Source organism: Schistocerca cancellata, chromosome 1 (genome assembly GCF_023864275.1).
Source record: "Schistocerca cancellata isolate TAMUIC-IGC-003103 chromosome 1, iqSchCanc2.1, whole genome shotgun sequence".
In the NCBI taxonomy this organism is placed as follows: domain Eukaryota; kingdom Metazoa; phylum Arthropoda; class Insecta; order Orthoptera; family Acrididae; genus Schistocerca; species Schistocerca cancellata.
Window position 1 is genome coordinate 26414169 of NC_064626.1, and position 13397 is coordinate 26427565.

Below are 13397 nucleotides of genomic sequence, written 5' to 3' on the forward strand. Positions count from 1 at the left end.
ATGTTCTCCAGTTTGGTTCCATGAGAATTGGGGATCTATTCACTCGACACTATGGAACCCCACACAGTGCGATGCGAATCACTCAGGGAGGTCACCTGTTGTCTCTGAGGCACCGTTAATCACACATCTTCCCTTGCGCAACGCACCCCTCAGCATACACTGCATCGTACCTTCGGTTGGGTATCTGACGAACTGGGGAAGGAAATGGGAGTGGATAAGGAAAAGATGGGGGATTGTGGGACACTTTTCATCTGATTCATCCCCTGAAGTCTGTCCAGCAGAGGAGACCCTGCCAGTAGCTGTGCTACAGCTGGCATAGGCCTCAGCTTCATGTGAACATGCAAAACTTCTCCACCCGCATGCTAAGTACTTCAGTGTTGTGGAGTGTGATAATAATCTGAATATAATCTAGTGCGGAGCTCTGAGTGTGGTGACTCAAAAAGACTCGCAGACCAATCACAAGTGCAGGCAGTGAGGTGGTGCGAATTCAGCATCCTGTGGATGGTACGTGTAGCACTACGTGGTGCCATTTGGTGAGCCCTCTCTAGCAGTGCCACATGACAGACAATGTGAATGTTTCTTATGTGAAGATGAAAGCGGCAAGTGTCGTGCTGAGTACAGTCAGTGAATACACTGTCTGTACTGCTGTTTGCAGAGTACGGGTAACTCAGTCGGTGAGTAGTATCATGCAAAAGGCAAATTTGTGGGTTCGAGCTCTGGTCCAGCACATAGTTTTAATCTGCCAGGAAATTTCATATCGGTGCTTACTCCACTGAAGAGTGGAAAATCAATTCTAGAAATTAACCCCAGTGCTGTGGCTAAACCACATCTTCACAGTATCCTTTCATCTAGAAGTGGTGGTCCCACATGTTATGCAGGAGAACTTCTGTGAAGTTTCTGAGTTCAGAGAAGAGGTACTAGTCAAAGTAAAGCTGTGAGATGGATCAGGGATCATGCTCGGGTAGCTCTGTCCATCACACAGTTGTAGGCATATTCCTCGGTGTGGGAACAAAATTTGTGCCTTTCTCCAAAACCAATATCTTTTTGGTAAAATAAGAGGTTTCAAACATGGTTTGGTACAAAATTACCCATCGGAAATGACACTGTAAAAAAGAAAAATTGAACAAAATGTATGACAATCAAATTGCTGAAGAACCTCAAGTGCGACATGCCTATAGACTCCTTTACTTGTAAGCTATCTAAAATGTGTTTGCTCATGGATCTCTTACGGATTCTGTTTTCCAGCTGGTAAATGTTTGCAGAACACTCAAGGCATGGCAGCCAGTTCTTATTTTAGCATTTACCTAACCAATTTGTTCATTACATTTCAGATAATCATGTAGCCATAGGCCCAGCATTTTGAATCCTGTACTAGTTTCAGTTGGTTGCTTATTAACTGTTCCAAATGGTTGAGATGGATTTGTATTTTTCGTGGTGTGGAAGTTCTTGGATATGGTCTTGTTTCTGTTGGTGGTTAGTATGTGGTTTATAGCTCAGTTGCCGAGTTGTTCAGTAGCCAAGTTCACTGCTTTCTGTACTGCTATAGTGTTGTCGCCTTTGAGGATTAAAGTTATGTCATGAAGTGACCTGCTGTTATAACTCTTGCAAATCACTGTGTTATGCTGCACCTTAAGACCAACTTAAGGTTTACTAAAGTCTTTGGAGTCTAGAGGATATAATGTGTCTCCCCTTTCACTGAAATGCTTAATTTTATCAGGTGAAGCAATCAGAGGAAGTTCAAGGTTGAAATAGGTTCAACAGACCTTGGTTATCTCAATTTCATTTGAGTAAACAATCTACATTAACATGTAGTTTTCATAGCTTCAGAGAAACTCTAATATATATATATATATATATACTACTTCTTCAGAAGAGGCACAATGTCTTTTCCCTAGATTATATTCCTTGACTTTGTAAAGCAATCAGATTTTGTTACTGAAGTGTTTTCTGTGTAGACAGATAGTGTAACTGCTTCTGTTCTATCTCAAATTAAACTCTAAATTTTAACAGGGATGTAAGGACTTGTTGACACTCATTCTGAATACAAAGCAGAAAATCTCAGTGATCGAGAGTTAGTCATTTGCGTCAATCATCTACAGAATGCTTACTGTTTTAAACAGGGTATTGGAGACGTCTGTAGGTTGAGTTCCCATCTGATATCATGAGTTCAGTATCAGCTTAATTCTCCGACGCCAGTACAAATGGGCTTCCCTTAAGCCTCTCAGAAATCTCTCTTTTTGTTGCGTATGAATTCTCTCTCTTTTTTATATTTAAAATTTTTTTTTTATATATATATATAAATTGGTTGGAGTACAATCTCTGATGGTTGTGTGAGCTAATATAGTGTGCTCTGTATTTCTCGCCTCTTAGGCCTCTTGGATTAGTCTAACTTTTATGGTGCAAGTACACTAAACTAATTACATCAGCACCAACCGTGGTAGTGTGTGACAATCCTTGTGCCACTGGTCTCAGAGAAATTTCCTACTTGCAGGGTAACCAGTTCTAAGATGTTGTTATATGGAGTTAAAGTTCAGTTTCTCTTGACAGTCCAAATGATTCCTGTTTTCTTATCAGCTCCAGCTTCATCTTACTTGTGAATTTTAATTTTTTTTTTAATTTCCTTGGCAAATTGCATGTTCAAACAGATGTTTTGCTTGCAGCCACTCGTTGTGTAATTCATCTCATGATATTTTGACTGTGCACCTGCCAGTCATCTACAGGTGAGCTATCGAAGACTGACAAAGTCCTGCTGTGGTCTGCACTGCGAGTATTCCGTACGTGTATCAATATCAAGTTGGCAGGCAGACCTCACTTCGAGGCAGCAGTGCCCGTACTGGTGGAGCTGCGGAGCTCGGCTGTCCTCTGCATTACAACTCGCCACAGCTATTGGTTCTCTCTGTTGTCTTCAAGTAGAACAAATTGTGGAGATGATGGAGTTACATACATTGTCCAACTGGTAGCCACTATCACAGCTCATCAGCTTTTCCGCCAGGTGTATTTCCACGGAATCTTTAATGATGGAATCCCAAAAAAGATGTTCGTGTGGTCAGAATCATAGTTCTGTCATAACCCATTGAATGTCCATTGGTAATATAGTGTTTGGCAATAGCAGACTTGCTTGGTGGCAAAAGGCAAATGCAATGTTGATATTCAATGCAGCATTCTTTTACAGTGTGTGCAGTCTGTCCACATCGACAAGGTATTTTGTGAATTCCAGCCTTCCATGTTAATATGTCATCCTTTACTGATCCCGAAAGGTCTGCAGTCTCAGATGGTGGATGGAAAATCACTTTCACCTTGAAACTTCCTGGCAGATTAAAACTGTGTGCCGGACCGAGACTCGAACTCGGGACCTTCTGCAAGGTTCGCAGGAGAGCTTCTGTTAAGTTTGGAAGGTAGGAGACGAGGTACTGGCAGAAGTAAAGCTGTGAGGATGGGGCGTGAGTCGTGCTTGGGTAGCTCAGTTGGTAGAGCACTTGCCTGCGGAAGGCAAAGGTCCCGAGTTCGAGTCTCGGTCCGGCACACAGTTTTAATCTGCCAGGAAGTTTCATATCAGCGCACACTCCGCTGCAGAGTGAAAATCTCATTCTGCACTTTCAACTTGCGTTTACAGATAATTCTTGCTATTTTAAATGAAATGTCCATAAAAGCAAAAAAAGCTGAAGATTTTGCTGGCATGCTCTCCTCTCTATTCACTTCCTGGTTATTGCTTGTAACTGACAGTGCACCATTAATCTGCTGAGAGGAATATCCATTTTTTTTCAAACACTGTCTTTAGGTGGGCAATCTATTTAGGCAAACTGTCTATCATGAGACTGTGTGAGCTCTGTGTACAGGAGTTGTAAGCACACTCACAGTTTGGGATTGGTGATGTCAATTTGACACTTGCAAATACAAATCAGTGTGAGTGGGCTTACTATAAACTGAATGACCCAGAGAGCCTTAACCGAGACATCCAAGAAAGGCAGATAACTACCTCTCTCTGTTTCTTTAATGAAGCAAATATTGTTATGAATGGAGTTGAGGTGGTGAAGGAACTCCATCAATTTATCTTATCCATGAGATCAACACTGAAAGTATCGTCCACATACCTCCAGAATACAGTTGGTTTAAGAGTAGCTAATTCAAGTGCTCTCCCCTTGAAATCCCCCCCTAAAAATATTGGCCACCAATGGAGACAAAGAGCTGCTTACAGCAATGCCTTCAATCTGTTTAAAATATTCTCGGTTGAACATAAAATAGTTTGAGAATAGAGCATGCTGGAACAAGGCAGTGATGTCCACGTGAAACTTTTTACCAATTAGTGCCAAAGCGTCTGTGAGTTAGCCTTTGTAAAAAGTCATACCACATCAAAGCTAAGCAAAGTGTCAGAACTGTTTAGATGGTGACCACCGAAGTCTGTTGATAAAGTCAGCCGAGTTACAGATATGACGTAAGCATGTGCCCACCAGGGGTCTCAGCAAAGATGTGAAATGTTTGGCTAAATCATATGTAGGAACTCTAGTGTTGCTCAATATTGGGAATATTGAATTTTTTGAAGGCCGTACAGTCTTAGTGGCACACAACCGTGCGATATTAATCTCTTGCTGATGTCTTGAGGTAAGGAGGATGAATTTAGATCTGCAGAAGTTTTCTGTTGCACACATGTTGTTGGGTCTTAATCAGTCCTCCTGTAGGTAGAGTCACTTAGCAGACTACACAGCTTATCATTATACACACTGTGAAGTAACAAAACATTTGCACTACCTTAACGAGCCTTCAGTACCACTACACCAGGGTCTTCGCAGAGATTTTGTAGTGCAGTCCTTTCTGCAGAGGTCAACTTACTACACTGAGGCAGAGCTTTCAAAAGAACATGGAAAGTTTTCTTTCTTATTTATTTTGCAGTATATGAAGGCAGGCCTCATACAGTCTCTTCAACAGCACTCACAAAAATTATTAACGGCTGTACTCTAGGTGTAGGTGCAAAATTGAGTACCTCGCTTAATACAGAGAGCATCGTGACATCAAAATTTTTCTCCGTGAAATTGACACTGGAACATCACGCAGTTACCTCTTGTGGTGACAGTTGCTGTGACAACAGACGACCCAGTTGAGACACACTTACTTGCATGTAAAGCCTTTTGTGATTTTTTTTTTCCTAGCTATTTAACTTTTTGGTAATAAAATTATCGTATGTTACTTCCCGATCTTACCTCATGTGTTGCAGGATGGAGCAAGTCTTTGTCAGTCTTCAATGCTTCACAGGAAGACGACAGGCAGGTGCCCAGTTGAGGTATTGTGTGATAAAACAAATGAACTGGAAATTTGTTCGAACATTCAATTCACTGGGAAATTTTTAAAATTCACATCCGATGCCTTTATATGGAGAAGATGGCCTCGTGTGTTTGAAGTTTCGACACAGTGGTAAGAGAGCAAAACTGTTAAGTTTTCTAACTTTTTAATTGAGATATTGGCACCGTGACATAGTACAAAAATTTGCCAAAGTGATGCATTTGTAGTAAGACTGCTGCTGCATGAAAGATTACTGATAAGGCTAGTCATGCTATTGTGAAAGAGAGGACTTGCTATACAAGACAAAAAAACATTTCAGAAGAATTGTACAAATTATATCTAAAGGTTGCATCACATCATTCTCCTATATCATGGGATTGGATTGATGGAATGACTTCAGCCAAATTTGATCGGATCCATAAGGACGCAAGTTTTTGGCATATGTAAAAATTTGATCACCTGTTGCCACAGCATTCGTCACCACAAGAGTTTAATGAATGACATTCCGTTGTCAATTTCATGAAGAAAACTTTGGATGATGCAATTCTGTCTGTATAAACTGAGGGACTCAATTTTGCATCTATATCTAGAGCACTATCTTTAATAAAATTTGTGAGTGGTGTTGAAGAAGCTGTACAATGCCTACCTTTGTATGCTGCAGAAGAACTAAGGTGGGAAACTAACTGGGCTCCTTTGAAAGCTCCTCTTCAGTGTCATAACTTAACCTCTGCAGATGGAGCTGCATTACAAAATCTATGAGAGGACCCTCATGTAGTGGTACTGGAAGCTGATAAAGGTAATGTAAGTGTTTTGTTACTTTGTAGTGCATATGATGATAAGATAAATGGTCTGCCAAGTGACTCTCCCTATAAGAGGATTGATTATGACCCTACAGGACTCGTGCAATGCAATAGTTCTGCATTACAGAATTTCTCCTCTGGGCTTAGAGTTCATCACGAGGTTAAGACCAAACAGTTTGTGTACCACAAAGACCGTATGGCCTTCCAAAAATTCATAACGCTTGCTCTGTTATGTCCAACAATAAGCAACATTGCTGCTTCTATGTATGATTTAGCTGAAAGACTTGCATCTTTGCTGAGGCCATTGGTGTGTAATTGCTCAGGTCACATCCGTAACTCAGCTGACTTTATCAATAGGCTGGGGACTCTCCATGTAAACAGTTCTGGCAGTATGGTTAGCATTGATGTGGTAACACATGTAACAAAAGTCCCTCTCGCAGATTCTTTGGCACTAATTGGTAAAAAGTTTCAAGTGCATCACTGCTTTATTTTGGGATGCTCAATCCTCAACCAATTTTATGTTCAACCAGGAATATTTTGAACAGGCTGATGGCATTGCCATGGGTAGACCTTTATCACTCTTGGTGGTCACTGCTTTTATGGAGGATTTCGAGGGGAGAGTGCTTGAATCAGTTGCTATTAAGCTAACTGTATTTTGGAGGTTTGTGGATGGTACTTTCATAGTGTGGCTTCATAGAGAAGATAAAATCATGTATAGACATGGACCTACACCAATAAACAGAATACACATAGCATATACCGTGCAAGGTGATGCAGTGGTTAACACACAGGACTTGCATCTGTGAGGATGACGGTTCAGACCCTTGTCTGGCCATACTGATTTAGGTTTTCCGTGATTTCCCTAAATCGCTTCAGGCATATGCCTGAATGGTTTCTTAGAAAGGGCACGGCCAATTTCTTCCCCATCCTTCCCTAATCCGACGGGACCAATGACTTCGCTGTTTGTTCCTCTCTCCCAAATCAACCAACTAAGCCACCAACCACATAGCATGTAATTAATAAATGAAACTCTTTATTAGTTTAAATCTTGCCAAAATTATTTAATGACAAGAAGAATCAACAAACACTAAGAAATTACATAACATGATAACAAAGATAAAAAATATCATCCACCAGAGAAACATCTCATGAACTCTGACATCACGTTGTTAGCAGCACACAGAACACCTCCCCCCCCCCCCTCCCCGCTCCTCCCTTTTGTTTCTTAAAGTGCGGAAGCCGTGGAATGTCTTGATACTCAGATATAATCCACTACTGTGTGTGTCAGGTGTCTAGGGAGTAATGACAGTGTTGTTTGCAGCGGTGATGCACCCATTATTTGTTGTTGCTGCCTTGAACAAGATCTTAGGTCAGGTCGTTCACTGTGGCTTGATGCATAAGATGTCTGAGGTCGGCACAGTTAAACCCTTGTTGGATGATGCAGTCAGACAAAATCTCTTTTCAATTGCCATTGTATAAAATTTCCGCGATGTGCATGTCTGAACCCAGCACCAGAAAAGTGGCAGTATATGGCAGTTGTAAGGTTGACTTGGCTCAGTTTGTTCATAACATTACATGTGAGCAATAATGTAAGTCTTAATTCACACAAACACCTTATGCCAACCATGGCAGGAAGGTATATATTTGTGCACCCCCTCTGCGGGCCCGGGTGTTAGAATAGGCCCGACGTATTCCTGCCTGTCTTAAGAGGCGACTAAAAGGAGTCTCACACATTTCAGCCTTTATGTGGTGGTCCCATGTAGGGTTTGACCTCCTTTTTTCAAAATTTTCCTGAAGAGCAAGCCAATTGGAGAAGGGCGCCTTACATGGTGCATTGTGTCCATCACGTGCTGAAACCTATCGCAACCTCCATCGATGTGGATCTGCACTTCTGCTCATTCTCCAACTGTTGGACGAGGTCACCCTCCTGGGTGCATATTTTTCCATCAACTGTGCAGTATCGTTTTCTACTCTGACGACGATAATGGAATTGTTTGCTTTGTTGCACCTGATATCCAGCGCGGTAGCCAGTCTGTTGTGGTGGGGCTGCCATGTACCCTGTTGGTTGTAGCCCCCTGACCACACAGGGATCCCTCTGCTGATGCCTGCACCGTTAACTCCCCATGTATGCCAAGGAGTAGATGCCCATCTTCCTGGGGCATCAGCACTCCCGGCAATGGCCATCGTGCCAGGTAGCCTTTGCTGCGGCTGGGTGACGCCTGTGGGGAGGGCCCCTGGTCGGAGTGGGTGGCATCAGGGCGGATGGCGTGCGTTGAAGTGTACCAGCAGTCTCTAAGCGTTCCAAGTATCAGTACAGTGCAAGGAAGTATGATCCTAAATCGTTCCCCTCCCTGGCCACAAAACGGGAGGAATGCCAGTCTGAGGCATGCCAGTGAACCTTATTCACCTCGGTACCTCATATGTATGAGAGCTTATGGAGTCTCCTCTGTCTCGATGAAGCCTCAGTTTTTGTAGAGCATTTCGAGGACAAGTTTGTGGAGGTGGAGGGCTTGCCCGAAATGTGGTCAGGGTCTGTTTTGAAAAAAAATGGCATCCTCTGCCCTGTTACGGGCATTACTCACTTGTGACAAGCTGGGGGATGTTTCCGTTACCATCATGCCTCATAAGAGCTTAAATATGATCTTGAGAATTATATTCCATGGGGACCTTTTCTTGCAGTCTGACGACGAGCTGCGTGCCAGCTTAGAGTGACGAGGAGTTCATTTCGTCAGGCGCGTCCATCAGGGTCTGAGGGATAATCAGGTTGCCACAGGTGCCTTCATCTTGGCCTTCGAGGGTGACACGTTATCCGAGAAGGCCAGGGTGATGATCTAGTGCTGTGATGTCAAGCCGTATATCCCCCCCCCCCCCCCCCCCCCCCCCCCCCCGGTGGTGCTTCATGTGCTACAAGTTTGGGCATATGCCTTCCCGCTGTACTTCCAGCGTTACATGTTGAGATTGTGGACGTCCATCCCATCCCATTACTGCTTGTGCCCCTCCTCCCATCTGTGTCAACTGCGGAGAGCATCCTTCCTCCTTGCTTACAAGACTGCTGGATTTTACAGCGAGAAAGGAAAATCGTGGAATACGAGACCCTGGACTGGCTGACCTACACTGAGGCCTAGAAGAAATTTGAGCGCCTGATCCTGTGGCTATGACATCCTCTTATGCCGCCACTATGAGAACAGTACTAGCCTCGTCAGTTCCGCGAGTTCCAGTTGGCTCTCAGAACTGGAAGACTACACCTGCCACCTTGACGGTGGGCGGCACTTCCCTCTGTTGCTCCTGAATCACCTACCTCGAGAGCACTATCCCACCAACCATCGGGGACACCAGTCCCCACTTCTCAGCCGGACAGGCGTACGTCTTCTTCAGCTCCTCTCGCTAGGAAGAGGTCCCTCGCTTCCCGGGCTCCTGCTAGTGGGAAAGATGACCCGGCAGTGGCCGAAGTGCCCAAAAGCAGCTGGTCGTAGGGCTTCACGATCGTCCACAGTCCCGGAGACTGAATCGGAGACGCCCTCCCGGCCAGAGAAACTCGAGGATCAGTGAGAGAAGACCCTCAAGAGCGAGGGAATTGTGGTGGCACCCTCTCCACGGCTGCCTGTGAGGTCTGCGTCTGAGGATGAGGTGAAGGTTCTGGCCAGACCCTCAGACACATTGGATATAGCCTGTTCAGGAAATAAATTGGTTACAGCAGGTGACCCTGAGGCATAAGCTGCCTCCTCGCACGCTTCATGCCTTCCCAGCCTCACGATAACGTTGTTCTCCAGTGGAATTGCAGCTGTTTTTTCCACCACCTGGCTAAGACTACACTTAAGCTTTACACCTGCTTTCTGCACTGTCCTTCAGGAAACCTATTTGCAGAAATGCAGACCCTGCCCACTGTGGCTATAGCAGATATTACAAGAACGGTAGTGACTATAATAGAGTGTCAGGTGGAGTTTGTCTTTATGTCCTAAACTCAGTATGTAGTGAACCTGTGCCCGTTCAAACCCCTCTTGTAACTAGAATGATATTTTCACTCTGCAGCGGAGTGTGCGCTGATATGAAACTTCCTGGCAGTTAATCTGTGTGCCCGACCGAGACTCGAACTCGGGACCTTTGCCTTTCGCGGGCAAGTGCTCTACCATCTGAGCTACTGAAGCACGACTCACGCCCGGTCCTCACAGCTTCACTTCTGCCAGTATCTCGTCTCCCACCTTCCAAACTTTACAGAAGCTCTTCTCCGAACCTGTCAGGATAAGGACGACGCAGGAAATAACTGTCTGCAAATTCCTCCAGATGGTTCTGTACCCCTGAACGTATTGGCTACACTGATTGATCAGCTCCCTAAACCTTTTCTATTTTTGGAAGATTTTAGCGAGCACGGTGAAATGCTGAATGAAAGAAAGCTTTCATATGAGATTGAGGGTGTGTCGAGTCTGCAGATATTGTATGATCAGTACTCGTGGGTTTGTGAAAAAGTCAAAAATTATTTTATTCTCTATTATCGCCAACTTCACCGTGCCGTGGTTACCCCCTTATCACCAGAAAAACTGCAGAAAGAAATTGATGTAATTAAGACAATAGCATTTAATAACGGCTATGAACCCTCACTAGTGGAAAACATCCCTAAAGAAAAAAACTAAAGAAAGAGTCACCACTTTAGGTACTGGCCAAACTAATAATAATGATAAAAAGTACATCTCAATACCATTTTTAGGTAACAAATCGTATAGGATTCAGCGTCTGTTAACTAAAAAATACGGCTGCTAGGTTGCTTTCTCCACACACAATAATTTACAAAAAAATTTAATTAATAATCTAAAAGCTTCAAACGAACCCTTACGTGGCTCAGGGGTATATAAAATTTACTGTAATACATGTCCAGCATTTTATATTGGACAGACAGTCAGAGCTTTCAACGTAAGATACAAAGAACATCTTTTAGGCAAAAAGGGCACTAATGTGCACAATTCAACATTTGCAGAACATCTTTTCATAACAGGGCATAACCCTAAAGAATTAAACGAAATGACAATTCTGCATAGAGAAAGGAAAGGGAGAAAACTTGATGTCTTGGAATAACTTGAAATTTTCAGGCACACACCGGATAAAGATGACATGTTGAATGAACAAGTGCAGTTGAAAAATAGATATTTCTTTAACGCTTTTAAACCAGTGCTCTCAGTTTTATGATTTATAATCCAGGTTCTCTCCTCCTTTTCAGAAACATTATTTTACCTCTGTTAAGTTACGCTCATTACTTACACTCCAGATGACCTCTGTGCCCTAGTTAAGCAAGCTTTCTTTTCAACTTTTGTGTCACATAATGAACTGATGTTCTTCATTGCGTACGTAATTCCAGTCGTATTTAACTGTGGTTCTACGTGTGCTACGTAAAACGTAGCGAACTTTGTACTATTTTATCCCATTTGAAGCTCATTTATAAATGTTTCTCAATAATTCGTAAAATTAATTTTTGTTAAAAGCTATATTGGCTATACGTATGATTTACTTCAGAAAATGTGTAACATACAAAATTGTTTTGCTCATGTTACTAGTGGCCCGCTTGTGGCGCGCCCTACATTACGTTTACTTGGCAGCGTGACTAGTTGCCATATAGTCAGTCTCCTCACACCACACCGGTGTTACTTATGTTTTAATGTTTGACTTTTTGAAGAACATTATGTCGTATATTTTAATGTATGACTTGAGCAACTCAACTCTTAAATCACTGTACATCTTTGACGATATGTTCTTCATGTAAGCACTACTTGTTTTACACTCGTTTACATTAATGTAACTTTTATTAGATAAGATATTTGATCTGACATATTCATTTTAGGTAATTACCTAGCCTTCTGGTGAAGTCACCCTTAGAGGTGACGAAACCTGGTCAAGGTACATAGAAAACCTATGCAACCGGTTGGCAGACTTTTTACGTATTTTTTAAAAAAAAAATACTGAATAGAACTGAAGAGAAGAGGAATTTGTGGCACAACTTGACTAGAAGAAGGGATCGGTTGGTAGGACATGTTATGAGGCATCAAGGGATCACCAATTTACTATTGGAGGGCAGCATAGAGTGTAAAAATCGTAGAGGGGGACGAAGATATGAATACACTAAGCAGAATCGCAAGGACGTAGGTTGCAGTAATTACTTGGAGATGAAGAAGCTTGCGCAGGATGAAGTAGCTTGGAGAGCAGCATCAAACCAGTCTCTGGACTGAAGACCACAACAACACAATAGTGAAGGTGTTGCCTGTGCAACAGTTTGTACACGAACTGACCTTTCGAGTATGCCCCCCCCCCCCCCCCCCCATATAAATGTTCGGTGGGATTCATGTCGGGCCATCTGCGTGGCCGAATCATTTGCTCGAACTGTCCAGAATGTTCTTGAATGATGTTATCGCGAACAGTTGTGGCTCAGTGACATGACGCATTGTCATCCATAAAATTCCATTGTTGTTTGCGAGCATGACGTCCGCGAATGGCTGCAGGTGGCCTCCAAATAGCCGAACATAACCAGAACCAAGTCCGATCCGTCTAGAAACAGCCCACACTTTTATAGAGTCACAACCAGCTTGCACAGTGTCTCGGTGACCACTGGGGTGCGTGGCTTCGTGGGTCTGCGCCACAGTCGAACGCTACCATCTGTTTTTACGAACTGAAATCGAAACTCGTCCGACCACGCTACGGTTTCCCAGCCGCCTAGTTGATAGGGTCACGAGCCCGGGAGCAGCGCTGAAGGCCATGTCGTGCTGTTAGAGAAGCCACTCGCCTCGGTCGTCCGCTGCCATAGCCCATTAACGCCAGATATCGCTTCACTACCCTAACGGATACGTTCGTCTTAGTTCCCACGTTGTTTTCTACCATTACTTGACTCCGTGTTGCTTGTTTGTTAGCACTAACAACCCTACGTAGCCGCCGCTGCTCTCGGTCATCGAGTGAAGACTGCCGACCACTGCGTTGTCCGTGGTGAGGAACAGTGCCTGGAATGAGGCGTTCTCGGCACACTCTGGACACTGTCGATCTCGGATTGAAGAGTTTTTAGCAGACAGAACACAGCATGTTGTTATCAACGGAGAGACGTCTACAGACGTTAAAGTAACCTCTGGCGTGCCACAGGGGAGTGTTATGGCACCATTGCTTTTCACAATATATATAAATGACCTAGTAGATAGTGTCGGAAGTTCCATGCGGCTTTTCGCGGGTGATGCTGTAGTATACAGAGGAGTTGCAGCATTAGAAAATTGTAGCGAAATGCAGGAAGATCTGCAGCGGATAGGCACTTGGTGCAGGGAGTGGCAACTGACCCTTAACATAGACAAATGTAATGTA

The 13397-nt window shown here is 43.6% G+C and overlaps 1 protein-coding gene across 4 annotated transcripts in view; it reads left to right on the plus strand.

The window, feature by feature from the left end:
- LOC126164839 (putative FERM domain-containing protein FRMD8P1) overlaps positions 1–13397 on the plus strand; it is a 390611-nt gene that overhangs the window by 52623 nt on the left and 324591 nt on the right. Inside the window, exon 2 of one of the 4 annotated variants that reach the window (XM_049920271.1) lies at positions 5210–5275. The exons of 1 other annotated variant lie outside the window; for it this stretch is intronic. In XM_049920271.1, coding sequence (XP_049776228.1) covers positions 5237–5275 — 39 coding nt within the window. In that variant the 5' untranslated portion in view covers positions 5210–5236. 2 more of the 4 variants (XM_049920275.1, XM_049920273.1) reach the window with 2 other exon arrangements.